This window comes from Peromyscus maniculatus, chromosome 2 (assembly GCF_049852395.1).
Source record: "Peromyscus maniculatus bairdii isolate BWxNUB_F1_BW_parent chromosome 2, HU_Pman_BW_mat_3.1, whole genome shotgun sequence".
NCBI lineage: Eukaryota > Metazoa > Chordata > Mammalia > Rodentia > Cricetidae > Peromyscus > Peromyscus maniculatus.
The window spans coordinates 162,074,126-162,099,666 of record NC_134853.1 but is presented as its reverse complement, the minus strand read 5'-3'; the positions used below and the strand labels follow the sequence as shown (position 1 = coordinate 162,099,666).

The window sequence follows — 25,541 nt, the reverse complement described above, 5'->3', positions numbered from 1 at the left end:
CCATTTGAAGGGTGGTGGGTTCTCTGAGGAGCTACGAATCCCTCAGCCCTAACTCTTCAGTGGTCAGGCCGGCCCAGCAATGGCGACGCGGGCTTCTCTCCGAGGTGAACCAGTGACTGACAGCGAGGCCGACACAGTCCGTCAGGGTCACGCCGCTTAGTCGTGTCGGGGGGCCCCAGGGGGTCGCGGGCCACGAGCTGTGCAACGGGTCGGTGTCGGGCGCCCTGCCGACGTCACTTCCGGCCGGAGCCAAGATGGCAGCGGCGCGGCCGCGGACGCCGGAGCGACGGCGGCGGCGGCGGCTCTGGGCTCGCTGAGGGGCTGGCACGGCGCTCTCTGGTGAGGAGGAGCGGCGCAGCCTGGGCGGGCGGGCCTCGGGGCGGAGGGACACCGCTCGGTGTCGGTGAGGAGCGTGGCCACCGCGGCGGGGGCGGCCGGGCCGGGCGCTGAGGGGACTGCGGGGCGGCTTGACGCGCCCCCTCCGGGCTCCCTCCGAACCGCTGGGGACCGGTGGCCAAAGCTGACCGAGGCTGGCGGGCGGCGGCGGCGCGAGGCTCCCGCCCTGCGGCTCTCAAGTCCCTGCGGCCAAGTTGGGGGTCCGCTTTGTGGCGGGCGCGGCGGACTCGGGGGGTGCGTGGCTGCGGGGTTGGCGGGGTCCGCACGTGGGCCCCGGGCGGTCCCCATCCGCGGGGCTGCGCTCCTCTCTGCTCTTTTGTGTCCCCGCTGAGAGTGTCTGAGCGCATCTGCATCCCCGACTTGGTTCTGGGTCGCGAGTCTTTTGTGTCCCCCCGGGTAGTTTCTTGTGAGCTGTAAACCTGGCCATGGTCTCCCCGAAATGTTCCCATCCACCCACTGGTGCGTATGTGCGTGTGTCACAGGTGTGCACCAACATACACATGACTGGTTTGGGTTAGTCAAAAGATCGGTCTACCCTGTCTCTGAGGATGACAAGTGAGACCCGAAATTCACCTAACAGGTCAGTGATCTTCCACGATCCACGCGTGAAGCACCAGCCCACGGCCTGGTACCTTTGGATCGGGCCTCGAGCAGGGGGAACAATCCCACAGATAACTGGGAAGGCCCGTTGTCCCTTACTACGCAGTTGGAATTTGCACCTGGAGAAATGGGGTTCTTCCCCCCCCCCCCCATGTTTCATATATTGAGGATTTGGGTGTATTTGACCTGTGGACTTCCTTTTGCTGAATCGCAGGGCCTTGCCCTTAGGACCCTTTAATCAAACGCTGGAATGTTTGTCTCTAAAACAAAATGTCCCCAGGACATGACTGAAATGTATCTCAAAGTTTTTGTTTACTTCGGGATTATTGTTTAAAGTAACATTTTACAGCAAAGGGAACCCTACCCGTGGTTCTTTTTACCTACAGTAGCGCAGACTACAGTTTCATCAGTCCTGCCCATGATGGCATTAAAGAAGAGGTTTAGGAAGTTTGCATCTAGATATTAAGGAGGAACTGAGTCATTATTATGTTGTTTTCTTTTCTGTAGCGTTTTGTTTTTGAGATCGAATGTAGCTGCCACTTTCCAGGCTTTCTTACAAACACTTGGTAAAAAAAAAATCTTTTCCATGTGAAATTTCAACTTAGCTTTGAAGACCTTTATAGATCATTTTATAAGCCCCTTTTATTTCAAGCCATGGGAATAGAGCTGTAAATCCATTGTTGGAAGCAACACCCAGTTGCATTTGGTGTTATTTCAGGCCCCCCCCCCCCTTTTTTTTTCATTAAAGCCATTGATGCATTTAGGAAAGTTCTTAGACCCAGGGATATAACGATAATGCTCAATGAATGTTTGCTGTTTGTTGATGGAAGAGTTGGCTTCATTTAGGTTTGATTTTTATTTTTCTACGCAGTGCTCAAGATAATAAGGTGCAACTTTGTAATAATGTATTAGCTCTGTAAGCACAAAACAGCAAAAATAGTCTGACTGTAAGACCATGGGGGAAACAGAGAAAAGCACAAAGAAGGAATAGAAACCAGCCATAACCTTCCGCCTCCACAGATAGCCATTGTTAACATTGTAGCAGATTGTCACCAGTCCCTCATGGTGTGCCTGCTTGTATTTCTTTATGCACACATATTTATTCATAGAAGCATTCACTTCTGTATTATATTTTATACAGAATTGATATGTTGTGTGTATTGATGTAGCTTGTCTTCCATTATGCTGTTGTAAGTGCATATCTATGGCTTTAACTGTTCTTCAATTTGATGTTTAATGGCTGTCTGATATGTGGATGGGCTGTCATTTATCAACCAATTCCACATTGATCTGTAAGGCTTCTAAAGCCTGACATTTTCTTTTCATTAAAATTTGTCTTTTCTCTATGATGAACTTTAAAATCCTGTAGTTACCTAAGATGTAAAAACTGGAAAATCTGCTTTTTAGCACCTGTCTACACATTTTTTGTTTTTAGCTATCTTTCTAAGAAGTAACAGTCCATTTCAACTGTTTTCGCTGTGGCATCTGTGTAGCTCACATGCATATGCACACGGTTTCTTTTGATGATTATTTTACATTTGCTCTTTATTTATTCATGGGACTATTTCTTCAGAATGCTGATATCTTTTCAAGTTTAGATCTGACTTAGAAACCTTTCAGGGTTTGTGAAATCATAGTTTCCGGGTGGAAAGCACCTTGGATTATTTTCTATTTTCATGTCTTCTGCTTAGCTCCCTGTTAGTTTTAATACACATACAAGGGGGAAAAAACCCAATAGCAAATCTGCAGCCTTCAGCAGATAACTCCATAGTGGAAAGTGAAAGCGTATGTGGACGTTGAAGACAGTATGTCAAACTTGCATGCAGAGAGCATCCACAGGGAATTCTGGATGCAGAGGGGGGAAGTACCTGCTGAGCATGACTTCTGCTCCTGCACACTTGTGTTTAGTGCTTCATAATTGGTGTGCTGTCCACCAGCAATTACAGTGCCTGGTGTCATATCTGGTGCTTGCCTTTTGAAGTTAGAAATTTTTAGTTAGAGCTATAAAAAATGGTTTTCATAGAGCAGGCCAGGGAAAGCTAGAGTCTGTTAGTAGGACTAGCGTATTTAGTCCCAGCAAAACAATGTTTTTCAGCTACTGTACTGTTGACATTTGCACTGAATTAGTCTTTGTTGGGGCCATCTCTCTTGTCCATGGTGGAATGCTTAGCAGCATCTCCACCCCACAAAGTGGCAGTGGTTCCTTGCTCAATTGTTACAAGCCGTGAAGTCACCAGACATTACCAGGTGTCCATTGGGGGGAACAAAATTGCATGATTCTCAACTACCTCATTAAATGAAAGTTTCTTTGCTGGGTGATTGAATCACAGAAGCAGTTATGGCTTCTCAAAGAACTCTAAGAATAGATGTTATGGTTTATACCTTGAAGAAGGAAATGGGCTTCCTATCCAAATTCCTTTCAGCATTTGCTTTTGTGAATACAGAGTAACTCACTTTCTGCAATTGAACATTGGCATCCTTTTGTGGCAAGAGATGTGGTAGTGTGAGATAGCCTGGAGATTATGAAGTTTTCATGACATGGGATCAGCATTCCCAGTATGCAGATTAAATTATTATGAAATTTAAATAAATTTGCATAGAGTTGATGGATGTTGAATAATTTAAGCATTTGGTCTGTCATGGTGAATAGCACAGAAATAACTCTTCTAGAAAAATGAGACTTGAAGCAACTCCTTGAAGATTGAAGATTGATGATGAAAGCCAAACTACTTTTTTCCAAAAATCTCCTATTTTTTTTTCCTCCTTAAAAACAAAAAACAAACAAACAAAAAAACCCAACCAGTTTGGTGTTATGCTCAGAAACTTGTCCTAAGGAAAGATCTTACTTTTGCAATGTTTACCTGACTTCAGTGCATTACATTTTAATGGTAGGTAATTGATCATGGGAAAAGTGTCATTAATGGCATCTTCTGCTGGGAGAGAAATATGTCTCCCAAGTCTTATTCTTAATCATTCTAAGAAAAGATTTTATTGCTTGTGGTTCTTTTTTATTTAGTTAGTTTTGGTTGTGAAATTATATTTAGTCAGAATGTACCATTAAATAAAACATATAAAAAAAATCTACCATTGGAGCCATATTTGGTAATGAGTGTTTTTTCTGAATTATAGGAATAGCTGAATAATTCCAGTGCAGTGGATGCATGTATCATTTAAATGTTTTTTTTTTAAAGGGAATGCTTTTCTTTCTCTATCCCATCCCCTTGAAACATGAGTTAGAGTCATAGTATATAGTAAACCCAGTCACTACAATGATAAATGCTTATTTTTTTTTGTTAATTATACTATGCAAGTAGTAGTTATTCTTGGAATCTTGGTTCATGTCATACCTATACTGTGTTCTCATTTCTAGCCCATTGGAATGTGCAATAAAAAAGTTTGACTGAATCTATATATTCCAGGTATTTTGGTAAGAATTATTTTGTAGCCCTTGCAATAAATCACGTTAGGCTTTGCTTTAAAAGAGCTGAATTACTTCTTGGCACAGCTTGTCTGAAATATGTAAAGCTAAGTGGAAATGTTAGGTTGATTACTGTGGGAAGCCCATCTGGAAAGTGGTAAAACCTACATATTTTATATGTACTTGCATGTAGGTTTTCTAAGACTTCATTAAAGTCTCATGGGAAATTAATTTAAATGATGGTTTCAAAATTTGAACAGAATTGTGAGATTCCCCAAACCTGTATATACTTGAGAATGAATCCTGTATATTTCCTAAGACTGTATGCGGACAATGTATATTAAGCATATTTTGGAGACTATAAAAATGACATTCAAATTGATTCTCTGAGGCTTAAAGACTTTGCCATAATTCAGCAAGTCTTGGCTTTAAGATACACTTGCAAGTAGAACCTCTGAAAAGGAAGGCTCTTGGGGGTAAATTTAGATGCTCAGTTGTAAAGCCTTTTTCCCCACGATAGAAGACGTGGAGATAGTGTGTGCATATAGCCCTGTTGTTTAGCAGAGCCCTACCTCAGTGCACAGAATGACAGAATGACAGGATCACAGGACCACACAGCTGTGTATGTGGTGGTGATAGATGTGAGGGGATATAGGTGGCATCTCTTTTTTCCTCTTAATGCTTGCAAAGTGGGGACAAATAATACTTTTTTCTTTCACTGGGATATTTTGATCTGAATAGGTAAAGAATATGCAAGTAGGGCCAGTGAGATGGCTTAGCATGTTAAAGCTCTCCAGGACCCAGTAGTAGAAAGGAGGGTGCCCAGAGGTTATCCCTTGACCTGTGATGCAGTCTCACACACACACACACACACACACACACACACACACACACACACACACACACACACACACACAATGTGATTTAAGAAAGTTTTAAAAGATGCAAGCAGTTTAATGTTTTTTAAAAACTAACATTTTTCTTAGATATTTCCAGTGCAGTAAGCCTTGAGAGATAATGGGCGGTTGTTGAGAGAATTGTCCTTAGGCTTTTTGACCCCTCCCTCCCCGCAGACATAGCACAGGAGGTGACTACTCCACAGAGTCAAACCCTGCATCTTCTCCCTATGGACATATTTTTCCCTCTGGACAGTCCTCTTTCTTGGGGCACCCCAGTGAGACTAAAAATATTTGCATCTCCATCTCTGTCGTCCATGTCAGTCTGAGTGGAGACCAGTTTTCCCCTTTGACTGATGTAGCTTTCTTTGGGAAGGTCTGCCCTCTTCTGAGCATCAGAGGCCAACATGGAATTCACCACTTCCTTACCCATCTCTGTTTCTGATGAGATGTTAATGAGATGTTTTTAAATGTCTTCCATAGCCCTCCCTGTTACTCACCTTCCACATTTTCGATTATTTCCATCTCTTCTCATTTCCTGTTAGGTTGGTCACCATGTTCTCCTTGTTCTTCCATTGTGGTGTGGATGCTTTTTTGTATCTTTCCAGTTATCTTGTGTGGTTCAGGCTCTAATTGCTTATTAGCTTTGGGCTCCTCACTTAATTTTCCTTAAATATTGGGCTTTGTTTATGGTGTACCCTCAGTCAGAAAGACTGGTGGATAAGTCCCCCAGGTGGATAAGACCTTCGTAACAGACTGTCCTGAGACCATCTCTCCTGCAGGTGATGTGGGCTCTGTTTTTTAGCAGTCCCACTTCTGACTTATCCTGTAGGCAGACAGACTTCTAGAGCTTGGGGGCAGGCTGAGAGGGCAACAATGTCTGGGGAGCCCTACCATGCTTGTCTGTTCTTTTGTCACCTTGACTCAAGCTAGGGACATCTGGGAAGAGGGAACCTCAGTTGAGAAAGTGCCTCCACCAGACTGTCCTGTGGGCATGTCTGTAGGACATTTTCTTGATTATTAACTGATGTGGGAGGGCCCAGTCCACTGTGGACAGTGGCAGCCCTGGGGAGGTGGTCCAAGATGGTATAAGAAAGGAGGCTGAGCAAGCCAGTAAGTAGCTTGCCTCCATGATCTCTGTTTAAGTTCCTATCCTGACTTCTCTCAGCAATGGACTGTGAATATAAGATGGAATGAATCTTTTTGTTCCCAAGTTGCTTTTGGTCAGCAGCAGAAAGCAAACTAGACACCTACCACAAGGTCAAGTTCAGATTTAACCTGGAACCCAAAGCCCCCTGGAACTGTCCTCATCTGTTTTGTTCTTTCTTTCTATACCTTTGCATGGAGGGTACTATTGTACTAACCATACAGCTATCATACCTGTATCAAGAGACTTCTTTTCATGTTTTTATCATAAACTCCTAGACATTTGCTCTTATGTTGAATTGAGAACTATAGCGGGACGAGCACTGGGGTGGGGGTGAGCACTGGGGTGGGGGTGGCGGGCAGAGGAAGGTGGATCTCTGTGAGTTGGAGGCCAGCCTGGTAAGTTATTTTGAGGAAATGTATCTATCTTAAAACAATAACAACAACAACAAAAACAACTACTATGTATACAAGACCTTCTAAAACTGTAGTGTAGTGTATATACTTTGTAGACAGTAGGTATTGCTACTGTTTTTAAGGGGTCTTGAGAACAGTTGTTACACATTTAGAGTGTAAACCTCAAACCTCAGATTATACAAGTTAATGTCCACCCTAACTAAAAAAATCCCCCACTGAAGTGGTAGGTGAATCTTGTGATGTCCATGTGGCTAGCACCTTTACCAAAAACAGTGTCAGCAGTGACAGTGGCTGGTGTACCTCATAGTTCTCAGCTGCTCACTTGTAGTGTCAGGAAGCCCACAGTGGATGTGAGTATGAACAAGATTAGTTTTCCCGCTTTCCCCAGTGTGGAGGAAAAACCTTGAGAGCTGCAAGCAGCCTCTGAAGCATGAGCAGATGAAACCTTTGGGAGTCTTAGAGTAAAAATTTGCGTTTGGGTGACATGCTCACCATGTCCATGTTGCTGTAGCTTTCTTTGCTTTTTGGAAACACTTAGCAGGAGTCCTGAATATCTATTTTTCAAAGTTTAACTACAAAAGTAGTGCTATGTTGGGAACTCTGGTGGGAAAAGGTCACTCAAAGCAATTGGCTAAGACTTCATAGGATAACTGTGGAGTGGATGGTCACATCCCTCCTCTGTTTGGACATTCTTCAGGATGCTTGTCTTTGGAGGTTAGTGAAGAATTGATTTTACTTCCTTTCCTAATAATGGCAAGTTTTATACAACTAACAAAATATTACAAAAGTATCTTTTAATTAAAACGTCTTTATGTTGGTTCTGTTTTGCAGAATGTGCAGTTAGCAGTGGGTTGCAGTACTTTGGCTGGGACTCCTTATAACCTTGAATTTGTAGTGGCACAGATTGAGCAGAAAGCCCAGGTGCTCCTGCCCCATTCCCACCTGTCTTGCTGATCTTCACATCTGCATTTTTTTGGCAGTTAGTCCTTAAAATAAGGAAACATTTGATTCAAGGATGTTTTGATGGGATAGGATTATTTCACCCAGGAAAATTGACAGTGATCTTTTTGTTCTTGGTACAGTGAAGGGGAATAACTACTGCTACAAGGAGAGATAAGAAAATATATATTGTAGAGAACTCGAGGCTCGCAATGGCATAAATTCAGAGTTCCCACGTTCAGTGAAATATGTCATAGGTATATGATGAGGGGAATAGGGAGAGTATTAATAGACGTCTTTAAAATCAGTCAGGGAGATGATAATCTACAATGACCAACATTATTTCTAAGCTTAGCTCTACTAATGGGTGCTAGAAGCTTTCCCCCCTCCTTTGCAGTGCTGGGGCTTGGACCCATTATTTCACACATGCTAGGCAAGTACTCTTCCATTGATCTACATCCCCAACTTGGGAGTAATATTTTGTGAAGAATTTCCCATTAATTTTTTTTTATCTTTATTATTTTTCTTTATTGCTTGTTCTTTTTTCCTACTCATTTTTGTTTTCTTTTTTGTTTTTATTTATTTATTTTTTGTTTTTACATCCCAACCAGAATTCCCTCTGCTCCTCTGAGCACCCTCCCTCCCACCCATCCTCTTCTCCTTCAGATACTGGTGGGCCTCACATGCCTATCAGCCAGCCATGGTTTATCAAGTTGCAGTGAGACTAGTCACCTCCTATTAAGGCTGAATGAGACAATCTGGTAGGAGGAATGGGTTTCAGAAGCAGGCAACAGAGTAAGAGACAGCCCCTGCTCCCATTTAGGAGTCTCACTAGGAGACCACGTTACATAATTGTAGCACATATTCAGAGAGCTAGGTCAGACCCATGCAGACTCCCTGGTTGTCAGTTCAGTCTCTATGAGCCCCTGTGAGTCCAGGTTAGTTGGTGCTGAGGGTTTTCTTGTGGTGCCCTTGACCCCACTGGCTCCTACAGTCCTTCCTCCCCCTCTTCTGCAGGATTCCCCAAGTTCCACCTAATACTTGGCTGTGGGTCTCTGCTTCTGTTTCCATCAGTTGCTGAGTGAAACCTCTCTGATAACAGTTGAGGTAGACACCAATATGTGAGTGTAGGAGAATATCATTAGGAAGCATTTCATTGACTTTTTTTTTGGCCAGTCATGTTTGGTTCTATCCTGGCCTGCAGGGGTGAGCACCCTCTCAGGGTAAGGGTCTTAGCTGGGCCAGTCACTAGTTGGTCATCCCACAATTTCTGCACCATCTTTACCACAGCACATCCTGTAGGCAGGCCATTAATTGCATTTATTTATTTATTTATTGGTTTGTTTGCTTATTTGTGTGTGTGTGTGTGTGTGTGTGTGTGTGTGTGTCTGTGTGTGTGTCTGTGTGTGTGTGTGTGTGTGTGTGTGTGTGTTCGCGTGTGCATGCTTGTGCTCATGAGTGCATGCAAGTGGGCACAGACGGAAGTGAGAGGACGACTTCGGTGTTGATCTTTACCTTTTCCTTTGTCTGAGGTAGGATCTCTTGTTCATTGCTCTGTATGTCAGGTTAGCTGGTTGTGAGCTTCCAGGGACTCAATCCCCGTCTCTGTGCAGGGATTACAGACATGCATGCTGTTGTGCCCAGCTTTTAAATGGGTTCTAGGAATTCAAACTCAGGTCCTCACATTTGCATGACAAGTAAGTATTTTACTTACTGAGCCATTTCCTCAGCCCAATTTATATTTTGAGAGATGGTCTCTCACCTGAAGGAGCTTGCTGATTGACTAGGCTGGCTGCCCAGCAAGTACCCAGGGTCCTCCTGTTTCAGCACTGTATTATAAGTATGTGTGCTGTGGCACCTGGCTTTTTTACAAGCGGGCTAGGCATTGAACTGAGGTCCCCATACTTATTCAGCAAGCACTTTATCAGTTGAATTATTTATTCAGTCCCTTTTGTTTTAAAGCAATGGTTCTCAACCTTCTTAATGCTGCCACCCTTTAATTCAGCTCCTCATGTTGTGGTGATCCCCCAGCCATAACATTATTTTTGTTGCTACTTCATAACTGTAATTTTGCTACTGTTATGAATTGTAAATATTTGTGTTTTCTGATGGTCTTAGGTGACCCTGTGAAAGGTTCATTCAACCCCCAAAGGGGGTGTGACCCACTGGTTGAGAACCACTGTTGTAAAGTAAAAAATTCCATTTGGTTGGAAAACTCCTGGGTGTCTGAAGTCTAAGTGCAGATTTATATTACTTTCCTAGGATATCAACTGGTCTCTTCCTTGACATTTTAATATGATGGTGTTTAATTGCTTAAGGCCCTCTAGAGCCAAGGGCTGTTGACCTCAGAGCTCTGTAACTTTACATATTTTAAGCAGAACTCCTAATCAGCTCCATTTTCTCATTTGTGTCTGTAGCTCTGGGAACAGAAGGCCCGGGTTTTTAGTCTGCTGCATGGAAACAGTGTTGTCAGCACCTGTATCAACCCTCTAAGCCCCCATTTCCTTATTTATGTTTGGGTCACAGAATAGTCTGTGCTGTGCACCTTCAGAGATCTAGGCCCTGGGGCCGTTATGTTGGTGTTGTGGGCCATGTGATGGAAAGCAGTGTACTGAAGTGGGAGAACACTTCAGGGTTCTCTGTTAACAGCCTGGTCACTGTGCCTCTTCACATGCTCTGGAGGCTGAGCAACTGATTGCTGGTGTCTCTGATCTACTCTATCACCTCTGTCCTTGGTATTGGGTGGAAGTCATTCTGGGGGGTGAGAGACAGGTTTCAGCAGAGGCCACACCCAGTGAATCAGCTTTTGCTCAGTCTTCCTTCATGAGTCTGCTTTCATGATCTACACACAAACACACGTCTCCCTGTTCTTAAAGGGGTACACATTTCAGTACAGTTCTTACTGCAGTTTATATAACCTGGTAATACTGCCTGTATTTTCTTCTTTGTTTTGGCAATGCTGTACAGCTTTGCACATGCTCTGTAAACATGCCACCAACAGGCCACTCATAATTTGTATCTTCAAGGAAAAATTGGGGCTTTGTTATTTTTGGATGGAACTAGGTGATTTGTGAAATCATATTATTTTGGGAAAGGAAAATGGATGTGTTTTTCTCTGAGCAGGTGTAGTGTGAGCAGTGCCTGTTTCAATCATGACCTACTGGTGCCACCCTCCTGGTAGGGATCCTGACAATTCTGATAGTGTTTGTAAATTGATAAAATCTGGTTTTGAGATGTTAGCATGGTTTTAATATATTCATTTTTAAGTTTCTGGGTTGTGAGAGTCTTTTGGTCAGAGTAAGCCACAGTTAGTAAATCTGATAAGCTAAAGGCCCCATCTCCATATTATTTGCTACTATGATGCTTATTTGCTGAAAGAGCTACTTTGTAGTGATTAGACTATTTATTATATGGACTTGTGAGACTCCTTTCACAAAGTGCTGTTTTCAGACCTTTCTCTTGTACTACCTTGTCTGTGTTTACTGCACTTCTAGCCTAGCTCTAACAGTGTGCTGGTTCCTTGCACCTTGTCTGTCTGTATTGCATTTTGGTCTAACACTAGCACAGCAAGCTAGTGTTTTATTCTTTGTCTGTGAGCTTCTGGAGTCTTACAACTCAAGTAATCGCTTCTGATTCTTGATGTTACAATGTGGGGAAAATTAGGCCGGTAAGATGGCTCAGCAAGTAAGAGCATTTGCCACCAAACTGGGTGTCTGAACTTTGGCCCCTGAAAATTTCTGGAAGAAACAATCAACTGACTCCTGAAGGTTGTCCTCTGACCCCTACATGCACACAGTGGCAACTCCCACATGCAATAATGAATATAAGTTAGAAGTAACAGTCCTGAAGTTACAGTATTTTTTCAAATAAGAACAGAAGATCTGAATTGATCCTAAAAATAACTGAGTGATTTGTGGGGAATGTATTAAGTATTTTCATCATTCTTCCTTTCTCCTAGACTTAAATTGATATTTTAAAAAAATGATTGCTTTTCCTAAAGCTGTGTAAAATGCATAAGTTGCAGCTGTGCACAGAGACAGCATAACCAGTGTCATATGTGTTTGATTTGTGCTAGTGTGCTTGCCCTTAGATACATTCTGCTTTCTTTCAGAGGATGGTGAGTGGTTACGGTCTTTGAACACCCAGGGTCAGGAGTGTCACTTATCTCTACATTTTCAGGTCTCTGGAGCATGTTACCAGTTGTTCAGATTGTTTTGATACTGTGAGAGACCAGTAACTTTTTGTTTGTTTAGGTTTTTGGTACTGACCCTCAATACTCAAGTAACCTTTATATTAACAAGTTAATATTGGTAAGGATGATTTGTTCCATAATTTGAAAGCAGTATCTTTGAAAAGTACAGCTGAATGTGTCCAAGTTCATAGACTTTGCCTAGCATGCCAGAAGCCCTGGGTTTTATCCCTAGCACTCTATAAACTAGACATGGCAGAACACTATAATCCCAACACTCAGAAGGCAGAGTAGGAAGATTAGATTTTTTTTAAAAATATAGTGTTTCTTATAGCCCAAGCCAGACACTACTTAAAAAAAAAAAAAAAGTTGCTGCAGAGATGGTTTGGTGATCAAGGTCACTTGTTGCTTTTGCAGAGGACCCAGATTTGGCTGGCTCCCAACACCCATATGGTGGCTCACAGCCATCCCTAACTCCAACTTTAAGGGATTTGACATTCTTTTCTGATCTCTGTGGGCACCAGGTACCTACATTATGTGTGTGTTTGTGTGTGTGTGTGTACGTGTATATATCTAAATATATATGTATGTTTATAATACACATATACACACATATGTACACATTCAGACAGAACACGAACACCCATATACATAAAACAAAATAAATCTAAAAAGAAAATAAGTATATGTATGTGATCAGAATTTTAGAAATATAAGGTGGAGCTGACGCTCGTACCTTTTCAGTGATCCATGCTATTTGTGAGTAACTGATGATTGACATTCACAGGCTCAAGCTTATGCATCTGTCTACTGTACCCTTTCTACCTATTTTCAGTATCTATTAGTAAGTAGAAAATTGGAAGCACTGAAGTTTTCAGTATTAAAAAAGAGTTTACTGGACTGGAAAGATATTGCAGCAGTTAAGCACACTTGTTCTTGCAAAGGACTGGAGTCTGGTTCCCAGCACCCATATTACAAGTCACAACCAACTTGTAACTCCATTTGCAGGATATCTGGTACCTGCTTCTAACCTCTGTGGGCACCAGGCATTTATGTAGTATACATACATGTAGACAAAACATCTTCACATGTAAAATAAATCTTAATAAAAATTTAAAAAAGCATTTGAGATAGGGTTTCTCTGTGTAATAGCCCTGACTGTCCTGGAACTCGCTCTGTAGACTAGGCTGGCCTCGAACTCACAGGAATACGCCAGCCTCTGCCTCCTGAGTGCTGGGACTAAAGGCGTGGGCCACCACTGCCTGGCACTGGAATGGTTTTGATGTTTTGTGTGAGAAGATTTTTCTCTCCCTCTGCACTGATAGGATTCATTGTGGATATCTTGTGGATTAACTTTGGCTTTGAGATGCCATACATTAGCTAAGTGGGAATGCGGAAGTGTTGCTGTTCCGGTCAGTGCTGAGGTCAAAGTACTGTGAAGGCTTTGGGGTTTTTAAACAGTGTTTGGAGTTTGTCATTACTATAGATAGCACACGTGGTCCTATTACAGACCCTTGTTCTCAGCCCCTGAGCTTGAGTTTGGGAAGGTAGGTAGGTTTTTTCAGTTGTGAAAATGATTGCAGTACTGCTGGCCTTGATGGGCCAGGGCAGTGCTAATGCTCATAATGAGACAGTCTCAGGCCAGGGGCTGTTGAGTTCAGTACACAGTGATACTTGTAAAGAGACTGCCCCAAGTCTCCCATTTGCTGGTGTTATAGTCTTGCTAGGTTGTTCAAGCTTGTCTTGAACTTCTAAACTCAAGAGTGATCCTTCTATCTGGTTTCCTGAGTAACTAGTGTGACAAGCACACACTACTGTATGTGGTTTACTTTGGCATACTTTAGAGAAAATTTAACCTAGAAAAGCAGGAAAGCTGGGGAGATGCATCAGTGGATAAAGCACTCTCTGCAAAAGTGTAAGGACTGGAGTTCAGATTCTTAGCATCCATATACAAATAATGGCTCCCCTGTCTATAATCCCACCATTCAGGAGGTGGAGTGACATCCCAGGGCAAGCCAGCTACCTGGACTAGGCCCAGCAAGGGATCCCGACTAAGTGGAGAGCCATTGAAGAAGGTATCTGATGTCAACCTATTGGCCTCTACATACACGTGCACACAAGTTTACAGACACTTGCACACTGGTGTGCCCCTCACATGTGAATATGTGTGTACACACCCTCACACACACTACATACATACATATACTAAAAAATCAGCTGAGAAGTCTGTTGGGCTTGTAATAGTTCTGATACTGTGCAATATTTTTTTAAAAAGGTACACTTATGTTACTTTTGCATTTATGTATGGGTGATGCATGCCTCTGTGTGTGTGTGTGTGTGTGTGTGTGTGGTGTGTTTGTGTAGGTCAAGACAACTGTGGGGGATTGGTTCTTTCTGTTCACATGTGTTCTGGGGATTTAACTGAGGCTATCAGGCTTGGTGGCAAGTGCCTGGTTTATGAAGTTTTCGGTATGTAACTTACCATGTTGGGAATCAAGAGAGAGAGAAAAAAAGGATTTTTTTTTTTTTTTAGCAGTTAAGAATAGAAGTGACAGAGAAGAGGGTCCCTTGAATATAGATATGTAGTGAACTTTTAAAAGAAGGTGTTTTGGGGCGACAGTGGCGCACGCCTTTAATTCCAGCACTCGAAAGGCAGAGCCAGGCAGATCTGGGCTACCAGGTGAGTTCCAGGAGAGGCGCAAAGCTACACAGAGAAACCCTGTCTCGAAAACAAAACAAAACAAAACAAAACAAAAAAAACAAAAAAACAAAAAAAAAAAACAACTTGGAACCAGATATTGGGGTAAATGCTGAAAGATCAGAGAGACAAAGGAACAAGCCACTGCCACATCTCATCCTCACCAACTCCACGAATCCTCTGATTAAAAACCCTGAGTCCTCACCTAAAGGCTCCAGCCAAAAAAGCCTCTAGCTGAAAGGGACACTTCTGCCGAAAAGCCTTTAGTTCCTGTCTCCTCACGACTTATATACCTTTCTCCACCCAGCCATCACTTTCTGGGATTAAAGGCATGTGTGCTTCCCAGTACTGAGATTAAAGGTATGTACCATCACTGCCTGTCTCTGTTTCTCTCCTAGACTGAGTCAATCTCATGTAGTCCAGGGTGGCTTTGAACTCACACAGATCCAGATGGATCTCTGCCTCTCAGTGCTAGGATTAAAGGAGTGTGCCAGCCACCACTGCTCTGCTTCTTTGATCTTTCAGCTTTCACCCCAGTATCAGGCTCCGGGTTTTTTGTGATAAGACCTTTATAAATCTGTGTTACAGGCAGGTGAAGGGACACTCACTCTCTTGTATGAAATGATGTGCTGCCTAATTTCTGGAATGTAAAGTAAAGCCCATTAAGGTCTTTCATTGTCATTTTTTCACTTGACAAAGTGCAGTGTTCAGAATTGGCAAATCTATATGACAAGAAGTGGGTTAGTTGTTGCTGAATGCTACATGCTGAGGGCTAAGAGTTAGGGGTGGGTGTTGTCACTGCTAGGGTTTCCTTTTGTGCGGATAAAAATGTCCAGTGAGTGATTGTGGTGGTGATGGTTGCACAACATGGTAAACTCTCTCTCTCTCTCTCTCTCTCTCTCTCTCTCTCTCTCTCTCTCTCTCTCAAGATTTACTTATTTCATTTTATGTGGATGTGTGCTTTGCCTACTTGTATGTTTGTGTACATATATTCATGTGTGTGCACGCCTGATGCCTACAGAGGTCAGAAGAGGGTGTTGGGTTTCTTGAGTTAAAGAAGGTTGTGAGCCACTATTAGGTATTGGGAGTGGAACCTGGATTGTTTGCAAGAGCAACAGTGCTCTTAACTACTGAGCCATCATCTCTTCAGTCTGGTGAATACTCTTGAACTATGCATTGTAATTGAGTTAGTTACATGATACATGAATAGCCAGTAAAGCTGTTAAATTACAACACAAACCCAAACCAAATCAAACACCACCACCATGCATTAAATAATAACAGAAACCAGGTTGTAGAACATAGCCTAGTTTTCTCAGCCAGCCTGAAGGTAGGTCTTGTTAGCTGAAGATTTCAGTGCTTCCCTCAAAACAGATCATCAAAGTAAGTGTGTGAAGGCAGCACAGGCCTGCTGTCTCTGGAAGAAGCTTCATAAGTGATTGTTACAGTGATACTGGTAAGTCTTAAAAGAAGGAAAAACCGGGCTGGAGAGATGGCTCAGTGGTTAAGAGCACTGGCTGCTCTTCCAGAGGTCCTGAGTTCAATTCCCAGCAACCACATAGTGGCTCCCAACCATCTGTAATGAGATCTGGTGCCCTCTTCTGGCCTGCAGGAATATATGCTGTATACATAATAAATAAATCTTTAAAAAAAAAAAAAAAAAAAAAAAAAAAAAAGAAGGAAAAACCAAACTGAGGAAATGGCATAGAAGTCTAATCCTTCCACACATCTCCCATGGCCAAATTCATAAACTCACATATAAGAACTTGAAGAAGAGAAGAGAAACCTTAAGTGTAAGATGTCACACAGGCCTAGAGGAGCTGATAGTAGCTAGTAAACATTGTATGGGGGGCAGGTATGCCTGCCTAAGAGACCATTAGTAACTTTTCAGACCTTAGAACCACCTTCAGACAGGATAGCAGATTAAGTCTCAGGCAATAGGGTGAGTTGTGTTTCCTGTATTATATGTATCCTGGGGAAGGTAATATTGAATATCAGTGTTAAACTTTAAAGCAGTGATTCTCAACCTGTGGGTTGCGACTCCTTTGGGAGTTGAACAACCCCTTCATGGGGGTAGCCTAAGATCTTCAGAAAACACAGAAACATTGTGATTCATAACAGTAGCAAAATTACCATTATGAAGTAGCATGAAAATAATGTTATGGTCGGGGGTTACCACAACATGAGGAACTGTATTAAAGGGTCGTAACATTAGGAAGGTTGAGAACCACTTTAAAGGAACTGACTCCATGGGCTGTCCTTCAGTTACCTTGACATTTTATCTGTTGAATATACTAAGAGTTTATATTGGCTTGGCCAGAACTGACTGACCCGTGTAACAAGATGGAATGCTGTGGAGTACATTCCTTGGGCATAATACACATAAAAATGAATTCAGATGAGCAGGGCCATATTTAAATATAATACCTTGTTGTTAAAGGTCATCAGGTGAGTAAGGTCCAGCAGCTCAAGGAAAGTACAGAAAGTCAACTCCTCTTAGAGAACCACTGTTGCCTCTGATGGGGCAGGCATGTATTCTTCAGTCTAAAATGTGTGTCATTACATCACAAGCCTGTTGTATGATTGACAATCAAATCAGACAGTTACCATATAGGTGGTGTCTTGTGGACTAAAGATGTGCATGAAAAAATAAGAGAATTATACTTCCTGGTACATGTGTATGTGTGCTTACTGGAAACATTTACAATGTTACAGTGGAGGGTCTACCAAAAGTGGTATGTTTCACATATATGAATGATAGAAACTGACTCGAGGCATACATTGTATCTGTATATTTTAAATCACTAGTTAATTAATTTTTTTTTGGGGGGGGTACTATCTAATGTAGCTCAGAGTAACCTGATTTCCTGCCTCTACTTTTCAAGTGCTGGGATTAGTCATGAGCCACCATACCTACATGGGCATACATAGAAAAGACCATCTGCATAGACTTTTTCAAGATAGCAGTGTTACGTAGATCAGGCTGGCCTTGAACTCCAAATCCTCCTGTCTCCACCTAAGTGCTGGAATTACAGTATGACACCACACCTGACTAGTAGATTATTATTTAGAAATGAATACAGTCACACACTACTTAAGGGTGTGATCTAACAATGTATCATTGGGCAGTTTTATTTTTGAATGTCATTAAGGTACTGGTATGACATTGCTGAGACCAGTGCTAAACATGAGGCAATACAACAGTCTCACGGGATCCTCATTGTGTATGTGGACAGTTGTTGACTGCACTATTGTTATGAGGTATGTGACTGTATGCCATATGTATTTACAAGAAGAACTTTTGTTGTCATCTTACTATGCCGTGACTATGTCAAACAATACTTTAGAGAGGCATAATTGTAGTTCTTTCCAGACCTCTTTTAAAAGCTTTGCATGGTACTGCCTGCTTTTTATTCTTCCCTTTGAAGAGAATTTCGTCAGAATTTCCCTTTTTAGTCAGTCCACCCTTCTGCTTCAGGAGCTTGAAAAACAGAGTAATGGAGTCTAATTGTGTTTGCATGCAGCAAATACTGAAAGCAAAAGAAGGATGCCTGGGTTGCACACCACTTACTCCACTAGGCTTTGTGCTTCTGACTATTAAAGCCGATTTATTTCTCCAGGAGTGATGCAATTCTTAGCCCAAAATATGATGTCATTCTGCTGATTCTGCTTGGTTTGTAGAGTACAGTGAAGCCCTAGGAGGGTTTAGTGAGAAATATATTTATTATGATAATGAATCTGAGAAGTTAGTTGTCAGTCTGGACTAAGGTTGACTGGCAGGGGTTGCTTTATGAATAGCCTTTGGAGTATACTCTGTAGTTCATATGAGGTTTTAAATCACTGTAAACTTGTAGGCAGGTGCATATTACAATTGTCTGTTTTTCTTTTTAGGGCTCATGTAATCAAAGAAGTTTCTTTGTTGTGTGTGTCTTTACAGAACACAACAGGAATTGAAAATGCATCAGGTGAGTTTAAAAATAAAATTTATACAAATTCATGACCTAAATGTTAGGCCAGCTATTGATTTTAAAACATAGCAACACGCACATACCCTCATTCCTTCCTCTTGGATGTTTGTGTTGGTTCCCTCGCCCCATTATCCGCCGTTGCTCTCACAGTGTGAATGTGTGTGTGGCGGGGCATGTGCATTGCTTGCTGTGGGTTGCTGCTGTTGCTTTGCTTCCCGAGGGGGACGAACTCTTAGGAACTTTAGCTCCAGATTTCCCTTTTTAACCTCTCTTCTGCCACATTCAGCTTGAGGGGTTTGTGTTTCTTTGTTTGGTACATATTAAGCTTTTATTTTCTGAACTTTCTATTTTTCAATTTTCCAAGATTGAAAGTCATTTTTAGAGACCACAGCTGATCAAACAGAAACTTTCAAGTATTTTGTCCTTGAAAGTCCATTGTATAAAATACAGAAGGCAGATACTAAAATGTAAGATGTTTTTCTCTTGCAGGAGGGTGTGTGATTACTGGGAGATTAAACTATTTTGCTATGGATATTTCCATAACCTCAAGGGTGTTCTGATGAGTAATATTAGCTATGTGATTTTCATGCATTCTAGAGCAATATTCTTATTTTTTGTCTCATTCTCACAGTTATAGACATTTATGGATGCTAGAAATGTTCTCCTAAAAATTTTTGTAAGTGCACCTTTAATCCCAGTACTTGGGAGGTAAAGGCAGATGGATCTCTGTGAGTTTGAAGCTGGCCTGGTTTACATATCAAGTTCCAGAACAGCCAGAACTACAGAATAGAGAGACCCTGTCTCAAAAAAAAAAAAAAAAAAAAAAAAAAAAAAAAAAAAAAAAAAAAGAAAGAAAGATTAATTTATGGATGTCAGAAACATTCTCTTAAAATTTTTTATAAGTAACTTTTAAAAGAGATGAAACACAAAAATGTAAAGTATGTAAATTTCTTTTTTACTTCATAGCTTAAAACTCTGTGGACTTGAAAATATTTTGTATCTTATCAATTGAAACTTTAGATATCTTTTTGTCATTTCCAGGTGTTTCTAATTAGAAACCACAAGTATAATTTTGTGAGGTGATGAGATTTAATACATTCTGTCCTGGGTTACATTGAGAGAGGTGAAATTGTTGGAGTGGATCTTTTTGATTTCTTTTCATTGCTTTCATTATCAGAAATAAGCTTATTTTAATATAGAGGACTATACTCATAAACATGAGTCTGGCAAGCACATGGGCACATGGTCTCTATTATAGTAATAGTTGAAGATTTACTGACATGCTTTTGAAGGCAGATTATATTTGAAATGGTGAGGGGACAGGGAAAAAGCAGAATGGATTTTCAGTCATCATACATCAGAGGTATATTTATGTATGCATTTCATTTTTTCTCTTATTGTAAGATTGATTCTTAATGTGAACCTGGTCACTCAAAGGCAGTGGCTTTTCTGTAGTCTGGGACTCGTTAGAGGAGTCAGTCTGGGCTAGAGTGATGGTGACTTTCTGAAGTGAATTTGAGTGTGGACTGTTCTTGCTGTGTTTTGTGTTCATTGATTATCTGAGAAGCTGACAGTTAAGCTTAGGCTTAACTGTGCATTGCTTTTCATTCCCTACTGAATTAGTAAGATTTCAAGTGTTCTTGGACCTTATTATTATTTTCTGATACTTAACACTTTGCTTTAATGTCCCAATTGTGTCAAACAAAGAGTGTATACTATTCAAAAAGAGTTATAGCAATAACCATTTCACTTTTTGGTTCTTTAGCAATCTCACGTTACTTTTGACAAGTTTTAACATTAGATCTGTACAGGACTTCCTTTGATGCCAAGTGCCAGGTATCAGGACGAAAGTATCCATGTGTGTTCTAATGGCTAGCATGTTTCTTATTTGTGTATTTTAAATGGGCTGGCAGTGAGGAAAGTTTTATTTGGATTGTAAAACCCTTCCATTTTTCCTGACTAAAACTTTTAGCGTTTTCAGTTAAATTTCTTTATTATGCTGAAATATTAAGTTAATCAATATTTTCCAATATTGTTATTATAATAAAAATAAGAATATTATTCAGAATAGTTTATGGCTTTTGTTCTTGTATTTATCACTCTCATTGTCAACCAGATTGTACTAAAATTTTCCAAATAACTGCACAACAAAATTCAGGTGGAAAAAAGTTTGAACTTGAACAAGACTGACTTATAATTAAAATCCTAAAGTTGTTTTATGATTGGTTGGAATTTTCCCTCTAGGAAATGATTAGCATCTCTCTGTTGCATTTCAGCAGTCAAAACTTCTCATAATGGCTGTGATCTCAGAGGCATTAGCACAGACTCACTTTTCTCCCATGAATGAGCCATTTGAGGCACAGGGATGATCTGGTTATGGTCACGGTGCTTGTGAGAATTCTTTAGGAGGAGCAGTGGAGTTCAGAGCCTGCCCATACTGTACACACCACCTGTCACATTCTGTTGTCCTGGTGTGTTCTAAGTCCCTCCTAGAGAGGCAGTTTGCTAGACTCTCTCTGAAGCCATTTCTGGGGTTCCACATGCCCCAGAACATTAGTTCTTTATCTTTCTTCCTCATCCCTGTTACTCATTTAGTACTTACTCTTGCCATCTCTTTGATCTTGAGAGGGAGTACAGCTTGCTGTGCAGGTGAGTCCTTGTTCCTCCTCACAGTCATGCCTGGCTGGCAGGCAGGGTCATGTTTGTCCTCCTTTTTTATTTTCTTCTTCTTTTTTTTTTTTTTATCATAGCTGTCCTTTCTTTCCTCACTAGCATTCTACACTAACCCTGTAGTGTAGATCCCAGTTCTCGGGAGGCAGAGGCAGGTGGATATCTGTGGGTTTGGGACCAGCCTGGTCTACAAAGAGAGTTCCAGGACATCCAGGACTGACACACAGAGAAACCCTGTCTTAAAAATGAAACAACAGCATTGGGGAGGCAGAGTCTGGCGAATTTCTGTGAGTTCGAGGCCAGCCTGGGCTACCAAGTAAGTTTCAGGAAAGGCCCAAAGCTACATAGAGAAACCCTGTCTCGAAACATCCCCCCCCCAAAAAAAAGAAACAAAAGCAAAACAACCCCCCCCCCCAAAAAAAAACAAAACCCAAATCAAAAGCAAAACAAGCAGAATGTATAAATATTCTCCTGTTAATACCGTATTTGTAAAACACCCTATGAAGTGCAGGCATTAGAATTCCCATTTTATGACTGAAGACATTGAGGCCCAGAGAGATGGCCATGCCAGAGGAAGAAAAGGAGCTTTGCAGTCAGCAGCCTGTCAGGTGTAAAGCCTGCTACTAAGCAGCAGAGAGGACACTGGGCTATGCAGAGGTAGCAAACAGCTCCCCAGCTCACTGGCTTAACACAGCACTAACTTACTTCCTTGTCTTTGCTACATACTGTTGTTGGTCGTTTTTTGGCTTTTTTTTTGGGGGGGGGGCTTGCTACTCAGCTTTCAAATAAATCACACACAGTGGCTTATTCTTCTAAATGTCCAGCCTTAGCTTGGCTTATTTCTTGCCAGCTTCCCTTAACTTAAATTATCCCATCTTTTTGCCTCTGGGCTTTTCCCGTTCTCTTACTTCTGTAAATCTTACTCTTACTCTGTGGCTTGCTGTGTAGATAGGTGGCTGGCCCCTCCAGTCCTCCTTCTCTGGCTACTACTCTCTTTCCTCCCAGATTTCTCCTATATATCCTCTCTGCTTGCAGGCCCTGCCTATCCTTTCTCCTGCCTCACTACTGGCTATTCAGTTCTTTATTAGATCATCATGTGTTTTAGATAGACAAAGGAACACGACTTCTTAGAGTTAAACGAATGCAACATAAACAAAACCAACACACCTTAAAATAATATTCTACAACAACATACCCTGTGTAGATTAATATGGTGCTGTGCTGCTATAGTTACACAAGTACAAGGGTCAGTGGAGGCTTGGTCTTAATATGTGACATTAATTGGCCACACCTTTTGGCATATATCATTTAAATTAGTGTGGTGGGGGATTGTATTTGCTAGCAGAGAAAAATTAGTATTTAAGGACAGCTATGAGGATTTACTCTGAGTACCTTTATTACTAATTTACTGAGTTACACAGTCCCCCTCATTCTTTGTATAGCTCAAATTATTAGTAATATTTGCAATATAATGACTGTATTGGCAATAAAGTGACTATAGTCACAGCATCTCCTTGTTCTAAACAGTGATCTCTGTACGTTACTGCTGTTAACGAGTAGCAGGGCAGTTTAGCTTTCTGTGCTAGTTTTAGAGACCAGTAAAAGAACAGAGAAGCTGTGACCACTCAGTTTCACACATCCAGCTCTGAGCACTGTTCTAAGCCATCTGCAGCTCTTATCTTGACCGACCGACCGACCATCTTAGGTGTTTATTTGTTCCCATGCACAGAACACCTCCTAGCATGTTGTGGACACTGCAGTGAGCCAAGCACTGCAGCCTGTATGCTTGGAGGAAGCAGGCAAGGCCGTTTCCAGTGGATAGTGAAAGTACTGTGAAGGCAATCAATGCAGCAGGTGCTCGTGAGGAAGCATGGCGGTGGAGTTAGAGGAAGCTCACTGGGGTTACACAGAAGGCTGGTCTGAGAGGCCATCTTAGAGCCAAGATGAGACACAGCCAGCACTGAAGTGCACACTGATCTAGGAAAAGAAAACAACAGGCAGAGTAACACACATTCGATCCTTAGGGGAGGGCCTGAGCTTGGTTTAAGAAGATTGGTGCCTTCAGAGACTCCAGTACAGGGTGATATTGGTGTGAGAGTCAGTGCTGTGGGAAGGCATTTGTATTTTATTGAAAGTGCTGTCCGATTTGCTCTGGAGCCAAGGATGTATCGTAGGGATGTGGTAACAAGCCTGTTCATTTTTGAGACCTGCAACATGTTGGAGCACAGTTCTTCAGTCGGACAATTTAAGGGACCTGCCAGCTTTTGGGAAGAGGCTACTTTTTTTTTTTTTGTACTGTAGATTTGATTTGACTGATGTTTTTTTCCCAAGGTGGTGTATAAGAATTTTCTGTTGTGTGTGTCTGTCTGTAAACTGTTACTACAATCAGTTGTTCCTTAATCAAATGCAATTAAATGCTGTTTTAGTGTCCTGAAGCTTGATTGATTCTTTTCCCCATTGATTGTCCTAGTATTAGCTTGAAGTACCCTCCTCAGCTCCCCCCTCCCCCCACCCCCATTTTAAAGAGACAGATTCTGGCTATGTACATTGGGTTGGCCTCAAATCGAAAGTATAAACAGGCAAGAATTGTTTGAATATTGGATACCCTAAGATTAAATCTTAGGTGTGTTGTGTTTGTAACAAGTGCTGTGGTGATAATTATTAGCCTATTGCAACAGTGATGTATAGCTTTGCATGAAGGATTCTTCTTTTATATTTTTTTTCTTTATTTTTATGTGTATGAGTGTTTGCCTGCATGTATGCCATGTGTATCACATGCTTGCCTGATGACCACGGAAACCAGAAGAGGGCATCAGATCATCTAAACTGGGGTTATAGGTCCTGTGTAAGAGCAGCAAGTTCTTTTAACCACTGAGCTGCCTCTCCAGCTCCAAAATATTCTTTTTTTTTTTTAAAAACAGATTTTTGTTCGTTTTGTTTTTATTTTTGTTTTTTGAGACAGGGTTTCTTTGTGTAGCCTTGGCTGCCCTAGAACTCACTCTGTAGGCCAGGATGGCTTCAAACTCACAGAGATCCACCTGCCTCTGTCTCCTGAGTGCTGGGATTAAAGGCATGCACCACAACCACTTGGCTCCAAAGTATTCTTTTTTTGATTTTTTTTTTAAAGATTTATTTATTTATTATGTATGCAGTGTTCTGCCTACATGTATGTCTGCAGGCCAGAAGAGGATACCAGATCTCATTACAGATGGTTGTGAGCCACCATGTGGTTGCTGGGAATTGAACTCAGGACCTCTGGAAGAGCAGAGCTTCTGAGCCATCTCTCCAGCCCCTCCAAAGTATTCTTAATGTTAAACCCTGCTGAGTAGAATCCCCCGTAATCTGCTGCTCTCTTTCAGTATCTGGATCAGATTCTTTAAGTGTTTTGGTGGGTTAAAACTGGTGTGATAATTTGTAGTTACTTTTTGGGTAAAGTGTGTAAGTGGAATTACTACATTCTTGTGAAAGGCCAATAAAATTTGCTCATTCATTTGTGTGTGTGTGATACATACTTTTGGTTTATTGAGACAAAAAGTCTCTCTACATAGCCCTGGTTGCCCTGGAACTCACTGTATAGACCAGGACAGCCTTGAACTCACAGAAATCCCCAGCCTCTGCCTGCAAAGTGGTGAGATTAAAGATGTGTACCACCATGCCCAATCTTTATTCTTTTATTTTTAAAAGCCAGAACCATTAGTCCATATTGCACATGTAAAATGTGGATGGCACCTTCTGTACTAGCCACCATTTCAGCAGAGTTATTTTACCAATGGCAGCTGGCAGAGTGTGTGGAGAGAGGGACTATGGTGAGGGAGGAGAGGCTGGTTCTGAGTCCACATGGAACCATAGCAAAGAGGGATGAGGTCAGTTTCATGGGCCTTGTAAAAGACTAGAGGGGATTTTGCCTGAGGGATGGGAGAGTTTCGAGTAGAGAAATGTTTGAATTGGGTTAATAAATAAATCTTATATTCTATTATATTGGTATTCCTGTCCTTTAAGTCTGATATCCTAAAGGTTCATTTTGTTTTAGTGATGATTTAAAGATTAATATGTATTTATGATCATAAATTATGAGGTCAGCTAGATTTTTATGTCTTTGCATATAAATTAACTTTTCTATCTGTAAATATACAGTATTTAAAACTTTAATTTCATACACTTAAAAATACTTATTCTATTTATGTGTGTGTGCGTGTGTCTGTCT

The 25,541-nt window shown here is 41.5% G+C and overlaps 1 protein-coding gene across 3 annotated transcripts in view; it reads left to right on the top strand.

Moving 5' to 3' along the window:
* The first annotated feature begins 229 nt into the window (after nucleotides 1-229).
* Prdm2 (PR/SET domain 2) overlaps nucleotides 230-25,541 on the top strand; it is a 110,884-nt gene continuing 85,572 nt past the window's right edge. For 2 of the 3 annotated variants that reach the window (XM_042272264.2, XM_076565621.1), the window contains exons 1-2: nucleotides 230-339; nucleotides 18,591-18,664. In XM_042272264.2, the coding sequence (XP_042128198.2) occupies nucleotides 18,656-18,664 (9 nt within the window). In that variant the 5' untranslated portion in view covers nucleotides 230-339; nucleotides 18,591-18,655. The remainder of the gene's footprint in view (nucleotides 340-18,590; nucleotides 18,665-25,541) is intronic. The other variant, XM_076565623.1, reaches the window with a different exon arrangement.